Source organism: Drosophila persimilis, unplaced genomic scaffold (assembly GCF_003286085.1).
Source record: "Drosophila persimilis strain 14011-0111.01,24,50 unplaced genomic scaffold, DperRS2 tig00000002-arrow-pilon, whole genome shotgun sequence".
Classification (NCBI taxonomy): domain Eukaryota; kingdom Metazoa; phylum Arthropoda; class Insecta; order Diptera; family Drosophilidae; genus Drosophila; species Drosophila persimilis.
The window spans coordinates 20,806,621-20,822,483 of record NW_020825289.1 but is presented as its reverse complement, the minus strand read 5'-3'; the positions used below and the strand labels follow the sequence as shown (position 1 = coordinate 20,822,483).

General features: G+C 45.8%; 1 protein-coding gene across 2 annotated transcripts in view; it reads left to right on the top strand.

The window, feature by feature from the left end:
* Positions 1-10,819, top strand: part of LOC6603154 (ecdysone receptor) — an 81,727-nt gene extending 70,908 nt beyond the window's left edge. For both annotated transcript variants that reach the window (XM_026986174.1, XM_026986173.1), the window contains 4 exons: positions 8,572-9,128; positions 9,205-9,348; positions 9,419-9,571; positions 9,647-10,819. In XM_026986174.1, the coding sequence (XP_026841975.1) occupies positions 8,572-9,128; positions 9,205-9,348; positions 9,419-9,571; positions 9,647-10,744 (1,952 nt within the window). In that variant the 3' untranslated portion in view covers positions 10,745-10,819. The remainder of the gene's footprint in view (positions 1-8,571; positions 9,129-9,204; positions 9,349-9,418; positions 9,572-9,646) is intronic.
* The last annotated feature ends 5,044 nt before the right edge of the window (positions 10,820-15,863 follow it).

Below are 15,863 nucleotides of genomic sequence, written 5' to 3'. Positions count from 1 at the left end.
AAAAACGGATTTTAATGATTCCCAGAAAGTATCTTTGAGAAGAATTACCTTAACCGAAGCTTTAAATACTCTTTTGGGAAGATATATCGATGGGATCCTAACTTCAACACTCGGCAATATCTTTGCAAAAATCTTGAAAATCTATAAGTAGGTCGAAGGAGGTTTTTATGCCTATTCCATAATAATAATATGATATGGTATTAGGAAACTGCCATAATTATTGAGATCACAGAGCGTACTCGTACTCCCATGTAGAAGAAGACGAACGGGGTCGTCAGTCGGTCCCGACCGGAGCTCGAAATGGTCTCAATTGGATTATGGCACAGGTATTTGCACTCAATTTCCAGTGAATTTCGCCTGGCGCTGCAAAATCCAAGAATTCCTGGAAATGATTTTTTGTAATATCGAGCGAGAGGGCTCCTCCTCTGCCCTTGCCCCTGCTCTCGGTGGAGAGCTCACCAAAAAAAGTATTTTCGGTTGCGCTTTGCTCGTTTTACAACCAAAGGCGACGCTGTAATGTAATACCCCACACACACAGACACACAGGCCCGTAGATGTGGGCTTTTTCTGCTGCACTCGACAAAAGAATTTCCCACAATGTCAAGAGCCTGACGAAATTGCGCATACGCACAGTTGGCCACGGCCGCCGCTGCCGGCGGTGAAGCAAGTGAAGCATCAAATGCGCCACGTTTTTCGGCCCGGAATACTCGTAATTTGTTGCAAATGTCTGGCCCCTGGTCTGGTCTGGTCTGGTCTGCTTTGTTGCCGTAAACAGAGACTCTTCTTCCTCCCGTCATCGCTTCGGCTCCCATGAAATTTGTATAAACAATTTTTTATTTTTTGGTGCAGTTCAATGCCTTGCGGCTGTCGCTGTTGCTGAATGGAGCGAAATGTAAGAGAAATACCATGGAAAAGCGCCGACACCGAACCGCTAGATCGCGATTCGATAACAACACTTGAGTGTTGTGCAATGGGTCAAAGCAGTGCACGGAGTATTGGGTGTCCCCTTGTAATGGGGCGATGGGAGCACACATTACACAGATCGTAGATCAGTGAGAAGCATTTAACAACTCCATCTTCTGGTATTTACTCCTGGTACTTCTCTTCATTCTCCTGCTGTCCATTGACATGAGACCCCCTTGAATGCATTAACTGTAGCCCGGAGTCTCAGCAGAAGTCTCTCTCCCCTTTCCCCCACTCTCTTGCCCGATGTCAAGTGACGTAAACGACTTCAAGGACACGCACACCACGCCAGCCCGTGGTGGGTCGACAGCGACAGCGACAGCTGCGGAGACAACGAGAAAATTTGTCTGTCTGTCGCTCTGTCGGTCTGTCGGTCTGTCGCTCTGTCGCTCAATAAAAATCACTGACCAGCAACAATGCGAATGATATTTAATAAGTCTGCAGTCAAGACGAAAACAAGTCCCAGACAATGGAGCGCAGCACTAAGCCGTACAGCTGGAGTCTGTGAGGGGCTGTTGGGGGGGCTGGGGATGCTGTCGGACAACATGTTGATAATGTAATAACAATAACAGTAAAATGGCAATACTCAGAGAGCCAGACAAGGGCTGGCTCAGCGGCACAGGGTGTGCCCCAGAGTGAGGGAGTGCGATGGGGCACACTAAAGAGCTGCAAAACTGGACTTTTACCTACCCCAACAAGGTCGACTTTACGCTGCAAAGTACTATCCATCTGTGCCGTAGCTCGTTCCCGTTTTTATTTGTACTTTTCTGTATTTCTCATATTTAATTAAAAACTTCCGTTCGCTGAAACTCCAATAGCAGCGAAACAAAAACAAAAAACAGGAAAGCAACTCCAATGAGAACAAGAACCAACTGCACTTGAATAAAAGTTTGTGTGCCTGATTTTGCGTACAAAACCCAAGGAAGAATGCTCCACTGCTTCGCTCGGCATTAAGCACACTGGCAAATGGGGAGTGAGGGCAGTGAGGAGTGGCAGAATGTGGAGTGGATAGTGGCATATAGGAGTAGAGGAACAAAAAAGACGCTGCCCAACACTACAAAATCGCGTACCAAAGAAATGTAGGGGCCTTATTCAGTCCTTAAGTTCCCAGTTGTTGCACTTCTTTGGAGAGATCTTCTGCTGTTTTCCTTCACCTGTTCTCATCATTTAAATAACCAATTGTAATAGCTACCTTCTATCCCTTGGTGATACTCTTTGCGACGTTGCCAAACTTCACATTCGCACGGGCACCGTCACCGGCAACGGCACCGGCACCCACCCATCATCCATTCTATTTTATCCACCATCCAAATGTACACACACCAGGCAATCCATCTCTGGGGCAAGATGTGAGGCGATGCGACTGACTGTGACGCTTTTGTTTTTTTGTTGTGTGCCGCTCCGAGACTTCTTCATTTCATTTCTTTTGGCCATCTATTTTAGTACTCATTCTTTAGCAGTTTATTTGTTGTTTTTGCCCGCCTGCCTTTTCGCTTTTGTATTTCTTAATGGCTTCACTCCATTGCCATTTGTTGGGCGCCCGCTCCATTGTTCGGATGTATGGAGCTCCCTGTCTGCAGAAATCTGGCCATGCTTTCGTGCTGTCCTGCAGCTGGCCAGTGTTGGTAAGCGCATGTCAAGACATTCATATGTTGTGCATAAAAAAGCAGAGTGTAAACAGCTGCGATGTTGCCTGCTAATGAATGCACGTGCACATTGCGGTTGGGGCAGGAGGGGCTGCTCCCCCCAGTAGGGCGGGGGGTAGGAGAGAGCTTTGATGTAAATATATGCATACACGTTTGAGGAGTTCATTAACAGAGTTCATAGAGAGAGAGAGAGAGGACCGGGCCAGTGTTGCCAAAGATTCAATGTAAAATAAAGTTGAAAAATTCGCAAAGAGAAATTTAGTTTAAATTGTTTCCTGCTCAGGCCCCCGTAATGCTATTTCCCCTTGAAACGTTTCCAAACGGAAACGGAAACCAGTGCAAATACTAAAACTTTTGCTTCCTTTCGATGGGCAGCCATTTTTTTAAAATGCTGCCGCTAAAATGGCGCGGACGCCGCTTCCGCTGCCGAGTGGGAGGGGGGCTTGAGTGCATTTCTGGTAACTGAATCTCCTCCCGAAACAAAATGCAGCCTGCAACAGAGCAAGAAGGAAGCGGCAGCCCAGCCGAGTCGTTGAGGTGGAGGAGAGTGCGTTCCGAAACACACGAAAGGTCATGCGACGACCCTCGTCTAAATGTCGACCTGTGCCTCAAAGTAGGTTAAAAAGCATTTTTGCAGCTACCTTGCAACCCTTGCCACCCCGTGTCCCCCGTATCCCCGTGTCCCTGTCCGTGGCCCCTCGTGCTGCTGGCTGCTGGTCAAAGCATGGACTGGGGAGCAGCGTCAGCGACAGCGACAGCCCCAGGAGGCAGCATGCCAACGAACTGAAAAAAATCAATTTTTCTGCCTTGTAAACTCGGCACAAAGTCGGAGAGCACAGAGGCCCCCAAAGGGGTGGGTGGGGCGGCTCTGGGGCGGTGGGAACGTGACTAACAACTGAGAAACTCGTGCAAAATAAATTGCAGCCTTGCACTAGAACCCCATGTCGCATGAACCCCGCACCCCCACACCCCCTTCCAGCCGTTGGGAGCACAGAAAAACGTGTGCAACCCCAAACAACAGAGACAGAGACAGAGAGAGAGAGAGAGACCCAAAGAGAGAACTGCAGAGAAGAGTGCATCGGGCATGCGCTGGCTTTGGTACAGTTTTTGCAACTTCGGATATATATGGATACCGTTACCACTGCACTGCCAGGCACCCCCCACTGTGTGCCGGGGAGTGGACTGTTGATTTTGGCCCTAACTACTGGGGCGGCTGGCCATCACAAATCACCATTCTACAGGCAAAGCTACAGCCAGAGCCAAAGCCAAAGCCAAGGTGGATGCACACCCCCAGAGTGGCTCTCTTTGGCAGCTATTATACTCCCCTGCCTCGTCTCCTCGTGTGTGATAAGCCCCCAGCCCCCCCCCCCCCTGGTTGGTTGGTTAGTTGGGCCTTCTCAATGTGTTTTGATTTAGGGTCGTCGGCTTTCGCTTATGCAATCGCCTGCTGCACTGCACTGTCGTATCGTAGGGCCCTGGGTCAACAAATAAACAAAGGATATGCAGAAAATGTGTCAATGATTTCTGACTCGATACCGGGGTAGAACTTATGACGTTTGCGTCACCTAATTGGTTGTTGTGGCAATTTTGGGTGAAAAGGAATTTCTGAGAATTTAAGGGTATTTTTTGAGCGATTTTCAAGGGGGTTAAATATCCCTTCTATGTTTTTAGAAACTAAAACAAAAACTAAGAAGTAGATTGCACTTGCGGCTCCTCTCTGGCCAGAAGCTTACAGAATCCACATGCAACCCTGCCATGCCATGCCATGCAACCCCAATATGACATAAATAACCATTCCGGATGATTTGCAGCGAGATATATGTAGTATGTATGATGCCCACAATTAATGTGGCGCCAAGGAAAAGCCATAAAATCAAGGCAGTCCCAAACAAGCGCCCACCCACCCCCTGGCTATAGAGCGCTACCCTTTAAAGATGGGCTATGCGTGTGGGTATGGGTATTACTAGCATTGGAGGAGTACCCCTATTAAAGAAATTGAGATATTTGTGAAACAGCTTTAAAGCTAAACCGCAGATTTATACCTACTACACCTCGTCCGCTCTCTCCCTCTCTCTCGCTCTCTCTCACTCGCGCTGAGCTTGTTTGAATAAGTGAAATACATATATATTTGTTTTTCATATCGTCCATCCATCAAAAATGAATCCCAACTGCAAATCGTACGAGCAAACTTTGCATCCCTCCGGCTGCTCCACCCCCGACTCGACTCGACCCCTCGTACACCCTATAACGTACAGAGGTAGAGTGGTAGAGGGGGGCGGGAGCGTGGAGAAGATGCACGCAGATGGAGGTGTGTATGTGTGGGAGCGGCGGTGGATTTTATTTGTTTTGCTTTTCAGTGCAACAGAAGGCGCTATTTGCAAAGAGCCAGCCCCCCCGCCCTCTCTGGCACTCCGCTGCTCCGTTCTTCTTTCTTCTCTTTTTTATGCATACACAAAAAACAAGCCGCTTAAATATATTGCACTGCTGTAGGAGCGGAGAGCACACAAACACGGGAACTTTGCCCATAGAATAGCGAAGTACAAAGGCAGCAAAAAGAAAAAAAGCTTCATTTCTTTGCCAGGCACAAAAACAAAATAAAAATGCAGTAAAAACTGTATAAAATGAAATGCACGCAAACGGCAGCGGCAGCGGCAGAGCCAGCGCTAGCAGCAGCAGCAGCAGCAGAGACAGTCGCAGAGGAAGAAGCGAAGCAGCAGAAGCAGCAAAAGCAGCAGCAGCAGCAGAAGGGAGAACTTACCTATACCACGCTGGAAAAGAGTGTGCGACTTGCAGTCCCCGCCACCTCTCTTCTCTCGCTCACTCGCACTCGCCAGCACGTGGAACTGCATTGCCCGAGAGGGAGGCAGGAGATGAATACAGAGAGAGAGAGAGAGAGGCAGCAGCAGCACAAGCAGCAGCGCTGCTTGCAATGACAGTGGCAATGCCAAAGGCAAACTGCATATTTTTCGAGGCCTACATCAACATTTTTTAGCTTTTGTCGAGCAAGGGCGCATGCAGAGTGCAGGGCGAGGGAGAGCGAGTGCATAGTAAGAGAGCGAGAGAGCGGGAGAGCACTGTGCTGGGCTGCTGCGGCTGGTAGGCGGCCCAGTGCTGCCATCTTTGGCTAGAGCTAGATTGAGCATATAGCGGGAAGGCATTGTGCTGCAATGCTTGATTCTTTTCTTTAATAGTACTCTTGAAATGGATTTTGCTTAAAAAAAACACCTGTTTTCTACAATGTTTTCTTTTCTATGTTTTTTCTGATTAATAATCTGGGGGAATGTTAGCGGGAATCAAGCCAAGATCTCAGCACTGTGTTGGGTCTCACTGCAGCCGCCACTGCCTCTGCTCTGCTCTGCTCTGTGCTTACAGTTTGCTTTGGCTATGGTTTCTGCCTCTGCCTCCGCCTCAGTTTACATGGATTATGTGGGTATGTAGTGCGCCGGCAGAGAGGAGAGCAAGCACAATAACACAATGAACTCCAAATGTGGAAGCACGCCGGAGGGGGCAGGCGGGCGAGCGGCTAACGAGATGGGTGGACTCCCGGGGGTGGGTGTCTTTTGTGTTGTGCTGCCGTTTTGGCTTCCACTTTTTGTTGTTGTTTTCTCCATCCATCCCATTCTGCTCTTCTGTTTCTGCTTCGGGTTCTGCTTCTGGTTCTGCCTTTGTTTCTTACTTCATGGCGTTCCGTTTCGCTTAGTTCTGTTGTGCTTTCCACTCTCTCGCTCTCCCTCCCCCCCTGCTCTTCACTGCCTTCTTCACCCCTTCTGCAATGCGTGAAACTGTCTTTTCATCAGTGAAAAATGAAATGTGGCTCCACTGTCAGTGTGTGTTTGTTTGTTTTGTATACCCTCTCAGAGGGTATAAGTGGCATAACTACAAGATTAGCTCCCCGTATGGCACGGCAATCATGTGAACAATGCAAATCCGAGGGTATCAGTGCGTCTATCCACCTCTTTCTCATTGCATTCAAGGCCTGACATTGTCCAGGGGCAGATGGGGAGAGTCGTTTGGCCAGCAGCCGGTTTTTACTTTTAGACACACGATTTCCCTGCTGCCACTGCGATTTTCCACACACACAGAGACACACACAGAGCTGTAGTGCAGCGAAAATGCAGTCATGGTGGCGTCTCCTGCACATTTCCACGAGCCGCTGGAGCAGACAAAGTTTGCCTGACGCCGTCGCTTATTTCATTTTCTTTTCTTTGCTCCCCCGCCCCCGCCACTGGTAGCTTTTCCTAGCTGTGGCAGTGAAATTGAAACGCCAGCGACTCAGCGACGCAGCGACGTGGTTTGGTTGGAGGGAAAGTAGCTGCAGGCGGCTGCAGTCCAGAGTCGACTCGAAGCACAAGACAGCGGGGCGTATGAGCAATGATTTAAGGCCTATGTTTGTGGGAATGAAAGAGATTGGAGTGGAGTGGAGTGGAATGGGGGATGCAGTGCCAGAGAGTGGCTGCAGGGACGGGGGATGGGTGGATGGCTGGATGGCTGGACAGCGGAAAAGTGTGTTAGGCCGACAATGCACTGCGTTGCACTCGGATGCAGTGTGGCAGCTGGAAAGAGGAGCGAGGAGGCGGCGGAGACACAAGGAAAAGAAGAGCCAGGCCACAGGCAGAACAAGGAGAGTTGGAAAAGGGAGGGGGGTAAAAGCTGCGGCGCACTTCTGGCCAAGTGGCGTCTTTGCCGCTTTGCTTTCTTCTGCTTGTGCTTGTCCTTCTCCTTGTCCTCCTGCTACTTCTTCCTCCTTCTCAGACAAGTGTCTAAGCCTCGCTGCGTCTTGTCTGCCATCTGCCACTGCCTCTGCCGAGCCCCCTCTTTCTATCGTCATTGTCATTGCAGTTGCAACAACACGCCTCTTTGTCGTATCTTTTTATCCACTTATGTGCCACGGACACCCATTTACCACGCCACCATGCACCATGCACCATGCACCATGCACCACACACCACACACCATACCCTACCACATCATCCCACACCCCCCGCTCTGCTGTCGTTAGTGTCTTTGTGGGGGAAACTTGCACTTGATATTCTTTTTATCTCTCTCCCTTTTGTGTGGAACGTGACTATTTGTATAATGTATCTCCGAAACGCCATTCATAGCCTCTAGCCACTGCCGCCCTCCGCCACCCCGGAGTTGAGGAGCAGCACTCTGTTCAAAACATAATCGATAATGGGAGTCGATTGGTTGGTGTTTTGACATGGCAAAATATTACATAATTCAATAGAATCCACATGGGATACACCATAGAAATATTTCTGGGGATTCAAGGAACTAACAATCTTTTCGGAATAAGAAACAATAATAAGGCCTCATCTATCTCTACTCTATCTATCCCAATGGAAAAAACAGAGAATATTACAAAAGTCCCACATGGAAGCCACAATTATTGACGTCTATCCGATAGATATGTATCTCTTGATTTGCAGTAAAAATTGTCCTCTGAACAATCTCCCAGAACTGGATCATGGTGTCGTGCAGCCGCTGCTGATGGCTCTATCTATGGGTCTCGCATCCCCATCCCCATCCCTAACAGTTCTTCCACTCCATTCCATCGTTGATTTCTGTTGACTTAAGACTTGTTTCAGCTTCGTTTCGATGGTGACTTTGAGCGACGACGTTAATTGAATTTTAAATTTTACGTTCTGTCAGAACTGGGGCTGGGGCTGGGGCTGACGCTGGGGATGGTGGACAGAGCCCCATTTCGACAGTTATCGTACACACACAGATTATCGGAACTGGAGTTTTGCAAAAAATGCAAATGTTCGGAGAACAGAGAACGAGTAGAACTCGAAAATAACAAGAAACAACATGAAATGGAAAATTTATTTATTTGGGTTTCTAATGTTTTATGGAGGGGCTTCACACCCAGAGAAGGAGAAAGAGAGAGAGAGAGAGTGAGACAGAGAGATATCTAATGCCCCGATCTTTTCTTTTTCTCTTTCGCCCCTCCCCCGGACAGGTCGCGATGATCTCTCGCCCTCGAGCAGCCTGAACGGATATTCGGCGAACGAGGGCTGCGATGCGAAGAAGAGCAAGAAGGGCCCGGCGCCGCGGGTGCAGGAGGAGCTGTGCCTCGTGTGCGGGGACAGGGCCTCCGGCTACCACTACAATGCCCTCACCTGCGAGGGCTGCAAGGGCTTCTTCCGGCGCAGCGTCACCAAGAGCGCCGTCTACTGCTGCAAGTTCGGGCGGGCGTGCGAGATGGACATGTACATGCGGAGGAAGTGCCAGGAGTGCCGCCTGAAGAAGTGCCTGGCGGTGGGCATGCGGCCGGAGTGCGTCGTCCCGGAGAACCAGTGCGCGATGAAGCGGCGCGAGAAGAAGGCCCAGAAGGAGAAGGACAAGATGACCACCTCGCCCAGCTCCCAGCACGGCGGCAATGGCGCCGGGGGTGGTAATAGTGTGGGCGGCGGCTCCAGCCTTGGCGGCGGCAGCGTCGGTGGTACCCACGACTACGTGAAGAAGGAGATTCTCGATCTGATGACATGCGAGGCGCCGCAGCATGCCACAATTCCGGTAAGTTGCAGCAAGCGGATCGCACCAGATTCCCTGACTGATCTCACTCTCTCTCTCTCTCTCTCTCTTCTGGCAGCTACTACCTGATGATATTTTGGCCAAGTGTCAAGCGCGCAATATACCTCCACTAACGTACAATCAGTTGGCCGTTATATATAAGCTAATTTGGTATCAGGATGGCTACGAGCAGCCCTCCGAAGAGGATCTCAGGCGTATAATGGTGGGTATAGCCTCTACAAACCTCTCCGTAAGAAGGGGGCTCTAATGGACTCCTCGTATTTGGCTTTCAGAGTACCCCGGATGAGAACGAGAGCCAGACGGATGTCAGCTTTCGACACATCACCGAGATAACCATACTCACGGTCCAGTTGATCGTTGAGTTTGCTAAAGGTCTACCAGCGTTTACAAAGATACCCCAGGAGGATCAGATCACGTTACTGAAGGTGAGTGTACCCCCCCCCACCCCCTCCGCATTGATTCCCGATTGAAGATACATCTGTGATAATCTCTGCTTAAAGGCCTGCTCATCGGAGGTCATGATGTTGCGCATGGCGCGGCGCTACGATCACAATTCGGACTCGATATTCTTTGCGAATAACCGATCCTACACGCGGGACTCGTACAAAATGGCCGGAATGGCGGACAACATCGAGGACCTACTGCACTTCTGCCGCCAGATGTTCTCGATGAAGGTGGACAATGTCGAATACGCGCTACTCACTGCCATTGTGATCTTCTCGGACCGGCCGGGCCTGGAGAAGGCCCAGCTGGTGGAGGCGATACAGAGCTACTACATCGACACGCTACGCATTTATATACTCAACCGCCACTGCGGCGACACCATGAGCCTCGTCTTCTACGCCAAGCTCCTCTCCATCCTCACCGAGCTGCGCACCCTGGGCAACCAGAACGCCGAGATGTGCTTCTCGCTGAAGCTCAAGAACCGCAAGCTGCCCAAGTTCCTCGAGGAGATCTGGGACGTCCACGCCATCCCGCCCTCGGTGCAGTCGCATCTGCAGGCCCAGCAGGAGGAGAACGAGCGCATGGTGCGGGCGGAACGAATGCGCGGTGCCGTTGGCGGGGCGATTACCGCCGGTCTGGATGCCGACTCCGCTTCCACCTCACAGGCGGCGGCTGCGGCGGCCGCCCACCACCAGCATCAGCACCTTCCGCTGCCCAATCACACGCTGCCGCAGCCGCAACCGCAGCCACTGCCCCAGCCGCAGCCGCAGCCTCTGTCTCTGCCTCTGCCTCTGCCAGTTCCCTCCGCCCCAGTCTCCATCTCTGTTCCCGCCACTGCGTCTGTTTCCGTCTCTGGGACCGGCTCTGCAACCAGCTCCGGATCCGTGTCGGCCGTGAGCACCAGCAGCGATTACATCGGCGGCGGTGGCGGAGCCATGGGCCCCACCACTGCGGCAGCCACCTCCTCCACCAGCATCACGGCGGCGGTGCCCGCCAGCTCGACTACAGCGGCGGTGGGCAACGGCGCTGCGCCCGTCAGCATGTACGCGAACGCCCAGACGGCCATGGCACTGATGGGCGTGCCGCTGCATCCGCATCAGGAGCAGCTGATCGCCGGCGTGGCGGTCAAGTCAGAGCACTCGACGACGGCATAGCCCCTGCCCCACCATCAGCAGCAGCAGCACCACCACACCATCCTGCACGAGGTGGTGGGCGGGGTCCTGCTCGACTAGGGCCAGGAGAAGGAAAGGCAGCTGAACCACACCCTCACAGACATCCCGATGATCAGGGAGATGCCCGATCCTGATGCCAGACGCCTGATGGAGGGATCACTGAAGGACAAGCGTAAAATGCAGTTATTTAGTCTTAAGTCTGCAAATACTAGAGATAAGGCATTATCCGTACGATATAACCGATAAACAAATTATTAACAATTACACAAATGCTAAAAAAAACACATACGAAAAAAATGAAGAGAAATGAATGGAAAAGCGTCAGCGACAGCGAGAGAGAGAGAGGAAGAGACACACTGAATGGAAAAACAATTGCAAAATCATCAAGTAGTTATGTGAATGGTGTGGCAGATTGTTTCCGCCTCACAGTCAATTCTCGAATTTTGTTTTTTCGTCCTCCAATTCGAACAGAAATGAGAACGAGAGCTAGAGAGCTAGAGAGAGTGTAGAATGTAGCATGTAGCTGAGACGAGTAGGGTTGTGTGGGAATGTGGCAGAGAGAAGAGAGTAAAGATTGTTTATATTTAAAAAATATATAAAATAATACCTATTACAAATAACGATAACTGTACACTTAATAAAACGCAACTGTATAATACCTAACCCTAACTGTAAAGCTAACATCATCTGGAGCGCGTGGATCTGTTTAGTGAAAAAAGGTGTAACAAATATATACCTTCTTATATTCAGAATAACACTTATAAAAACTAAAAGAATGAAAACCTAAGTTAATTCAGATAAAAAGAAAAAACTCTAAAAACAAAACTAACAAAAAAAAAACACGCAAAACTTGGACTGATTTTATAAATATTTTTTAATCATAACGAAAGGGAAACTCTGTAAACAAAATATCACCACAAACGTAAGAACAGAACGTAAAACAATTTTCGTCATACCCTCCTTATATCTATATTTTTTTAACGATGAGAACTTCGTCTCAAAGATTCTGATAATTTTCAAGCCCGAAAACAACAAAACTCTTTTTAAATTGGCGTCGTTTTCTAGGCATTTTTTTGAAGAACAACACTTTTGATAACGAGAACTTTAGAAAGGAAATTCAAGTGATTGGAGTTTTACTCAAACATTAAAATCATAAAAAACAACCATCGCATCGGAAGGTTTTAGATCCTACAATTCACATCTTTTTTTGCTGGCAAATAATATTCAATCATTCGGACACACACATACAAACACACACACATAGAAACACACACCAAAAGACTTCAATATTTATTTTTAAAATTTACATTAAACATTTTTAAAATTTTTTAAACTTGTGTGAGCAACAAAATGTAATCAAAATTTATTTAGACAAAACAAAACAAAAAATGTGCAAAGTTTTCATTTGGCAATCTATTATGTTAAACAAAATTTGAATGCAATTTATTTCCAAACATTTTAATATATACTTTTAAAAAATATTTACAAAATTTAAACACAAATTGTTGGCCTTATTTAAACTTAAATCAAATTTATTCTAATTTTAGTAGCTACAAAACATAAAAAACCAATGGAAAAGCGATTGTAAAATATTAAAATAAAATAATGTAAAGTTTTTAAGTGGAATTTTACGTAGCTTTCAACTTGAATTGTGCAATTTTTTATTTTTACTACTAATATTAATTTAATTTTATATTTTACACACACACACGCCCCGAATTCACCCATAAACAATCACAAACACCCACACACACACACGAATACATGTAAAAACTTAAGTAAATTTAATTTATGAAGAGATCTGAAGAAGGGAGCACACGAAAACGATATAGTATACGCGATATGATATAAAATAAAGGAGCACACTGCTTTACAGGAGGAAATTCTAATTACAAAACATAAATCAGTGAATACATTAATCGTACTACTCGTAGGATCCCCGATCAGGCTTGCTCTTAAGTTTTTGGTTTAAGTTCAATTCTTTGTAGCCTGCACTCGCGCACGCCCAATTATTATTATTACTATTATTATTGCTATTATTACGACGCATAATACCACTACATATACAGATACCGATACCGATACAGATACCGATACAGATACATTATATACATACATACATATATGCATACCTTGTTTTGTAGTTTTACAAGAATACTGTAAAGAGCAAACCCTATCGTAATGCGGAATAGTTTTTACCTTTTTACGATACGAAACCAAGCAGAATATATACAATATATATATAGAAGAAGATGTGTTGAAAAAGAGAAAAAGAAAACCAACAAGAAAATCTCCAAAAAAAAACATAAACCAAAATCCGTGTGTTTTCATTTTCCCAAAAAGTGTTTCCGGAAAACATTTCATTTTTATTTTCTGTATTATCCTGATTGGGAAAAGGTAATGTGGATGTGAGCAAAGACTTAAGAAAAGCTGGGAAATTCAGAATTTGAACAAGATTTGCAAGCGAAGCAAATGGCTGTGAAAATTGGCTAAGAACGACAGGCAAAGAGTGTGAAGTGAGGAAGGACATTGGTGGAAGGAGAAGGAGAAAAAGGAAGGAACATTTTGTATTAATTTATCATAATTGACAAGGAGCTAAAAAAAAGAAAAAACCAAGAAACACAAGACACGATGCGCTATTAAATAGCTTTAAATTGTAAAAAATCGAATAAAATTTTGCTGCAATAGATATGGCAGTGGCAGCGGCTCAGGCAGAGGCAGAGCCCCCGACGATGACGACTTCTCCCTAAAATACGTTGAATATAGGATAAGTACAAGCATAATAAATACCCACAGGAGATCCTCGCTAACGCTAAACCTTTGAAATATTACAATATTATCCCTAAGCCTAAGATCTGTACATACACGAATATGATATGATATACGATATATAGCTATCGCTATATCGCTGTATGAGTACGAAAACAAAGAATGCTACTAACAAAAATACAAAAACTGCAACCTGATGAATTACGAAAATACGAGAATGTATGGTATAAAGTAACAATTTGTTGAGAAATCCATTCAAAGATAACGTAAAAATAATGATAATGATCAAAGTACCACAACCGGGTGGATAAAGGACAAAGAAAAAGAAACTGAAACAAAAACAAAATCGTTATGTAGATTCTTGAAATTTCGAGAGGAACCGGAAAGCGGAAAAGCAACTAGACTTTGTTTGATTTTTATGCACTGTTTTCTGTTATGTGTAAACTGTAACTTACTTTTTTTGCCCCCAATAACAACTAGCCCCAACTATGTAGAGCCCATGACCATGACACCATGTACACAGCTAACCCTAAGCTAAATTGAATCACACTCACAAGCATTTTTGTGTTCGACTTGTAGATATTGATCCTGAATTGAAAAACTACCTCAAACGAAACAAAAGCAGAAGTGGACGAAGGCGAAGAAGTGACGATGAAGAATGGAATATTTGACGGAACATGATCGAAAGGTTTTGAGCATTATAATAATAAATGTAACTACAAGCGAGACCTTAGCAGCAGAGATAAAAATTATACATACACAAAATGTATATAGGATGATGATATAGTTTCCCTTCGCGAAATTCTTTTCCAAAGCACTGTCACTCCTTATTTCGAAGCCTTCTTAGAGGTACCTGGTTTGCAGCAATAGCAATCCGAAGCATAGCATAGAGACAGACCCATCCTCGGATACACCCACATACGATGCTCGTTGGTGGGCATTGGATATGGGGTATATTTGCATTAGTATAGCGATAGCACAAACGAAACTCATTCGAACGCTTCTTGAGTTGAGTTTTTCTCACTGCCAAATCGAAATTGAAATCTTATAAGCATGCAGAACAGAACAGAACCCTTAGTTACGATACCGCAGCCATTTTTGAAACTTAGAGTTTAGAGACGGCGACGACGATGAACGCCATAAGTCAAATTTCATTTGCAATGTGTAGCAATCAGTAATCTAAAACTAAACGGTAATATTAATATCTACAATATACAGTTATATACAGTTATTAATGCAGTTCAGGATACGATTTCGAGCATACGTATCTTAAGTCAGAACGAACCCATACGTATAAATGGATTGACAACGCACACGATTCGAAGGAGTAAAGTAAATGATTTTTCCGGGAAAAAAAAAAACGAAAATACAATTAGAGAATACAAAATACAAACTGAAAACTGATTTGATGGCATTTTAGTGTAACGCGAAATACAAACCGAGCAAAGTCGATAATCTAATTAACATACAATATTAAACATATTCTAAATGAAACACACTCACAAAATACGTAGGACAATTCGAAGAGCAACCGATTTTAATTCTTCAAAGCTGTGGGCGATACCCTTAGGTATTGTATACATATTTTATCTCCACTTGCATTATGATTTCCATGCTACACTGCCAGCAAACATTCGACTCCCCTCTCAGGACCGCTGCCCTCCTCCCGATGGAGGAGAAGAGGCTGGTCCTTTCAGTTCGACGATATTCACTCAAGAACCCCAGAACCTGCGCATTGTTTGAGTTGCCGTTTAACAATTATGATAATGAGAGAGATGTAGAGATTGTTAGCATTTAAACCGATTAAACGATTATAAGAGTACACGCACATTTCATTATTTGGCGTAATATTCGGTACGTACTCTAACGTGAGATGTTTGCTTGTTGTTCTCAGAACATGCGGTGCATAAATATATTATTCTTACGGATATATATCTAGATATACTTACGAGTCTACTTACTCATGTCTACGAAACTGACATCTTATTTGGAAATCTGTTCACTTACAGTTAATATTATTGCTAATAACTTACAATACAACCAGAAAAAAAAAACAAAACTTTTATACTTCAAAGTCGGAAGATACTAAGTTAAGTTGGGTTGGGGAAGAAACGGATTGAAATGTTTATATGAAATAGTTAATGGCTCGAGTGGAGGTGGGTTCTGGCGCATCGGCACGGCTGTCTTATAGCCAGGGGCGGAGCGCAATCAAGGTTAATGCGTATAATGTATGTATAATTACATTTTTTGATTAATTAATTTCATAAATAACAGATTTATTTAGGTCTAGACTACACCGAACACTTTGCATAGTTCTAAAACTAAGTTGTAA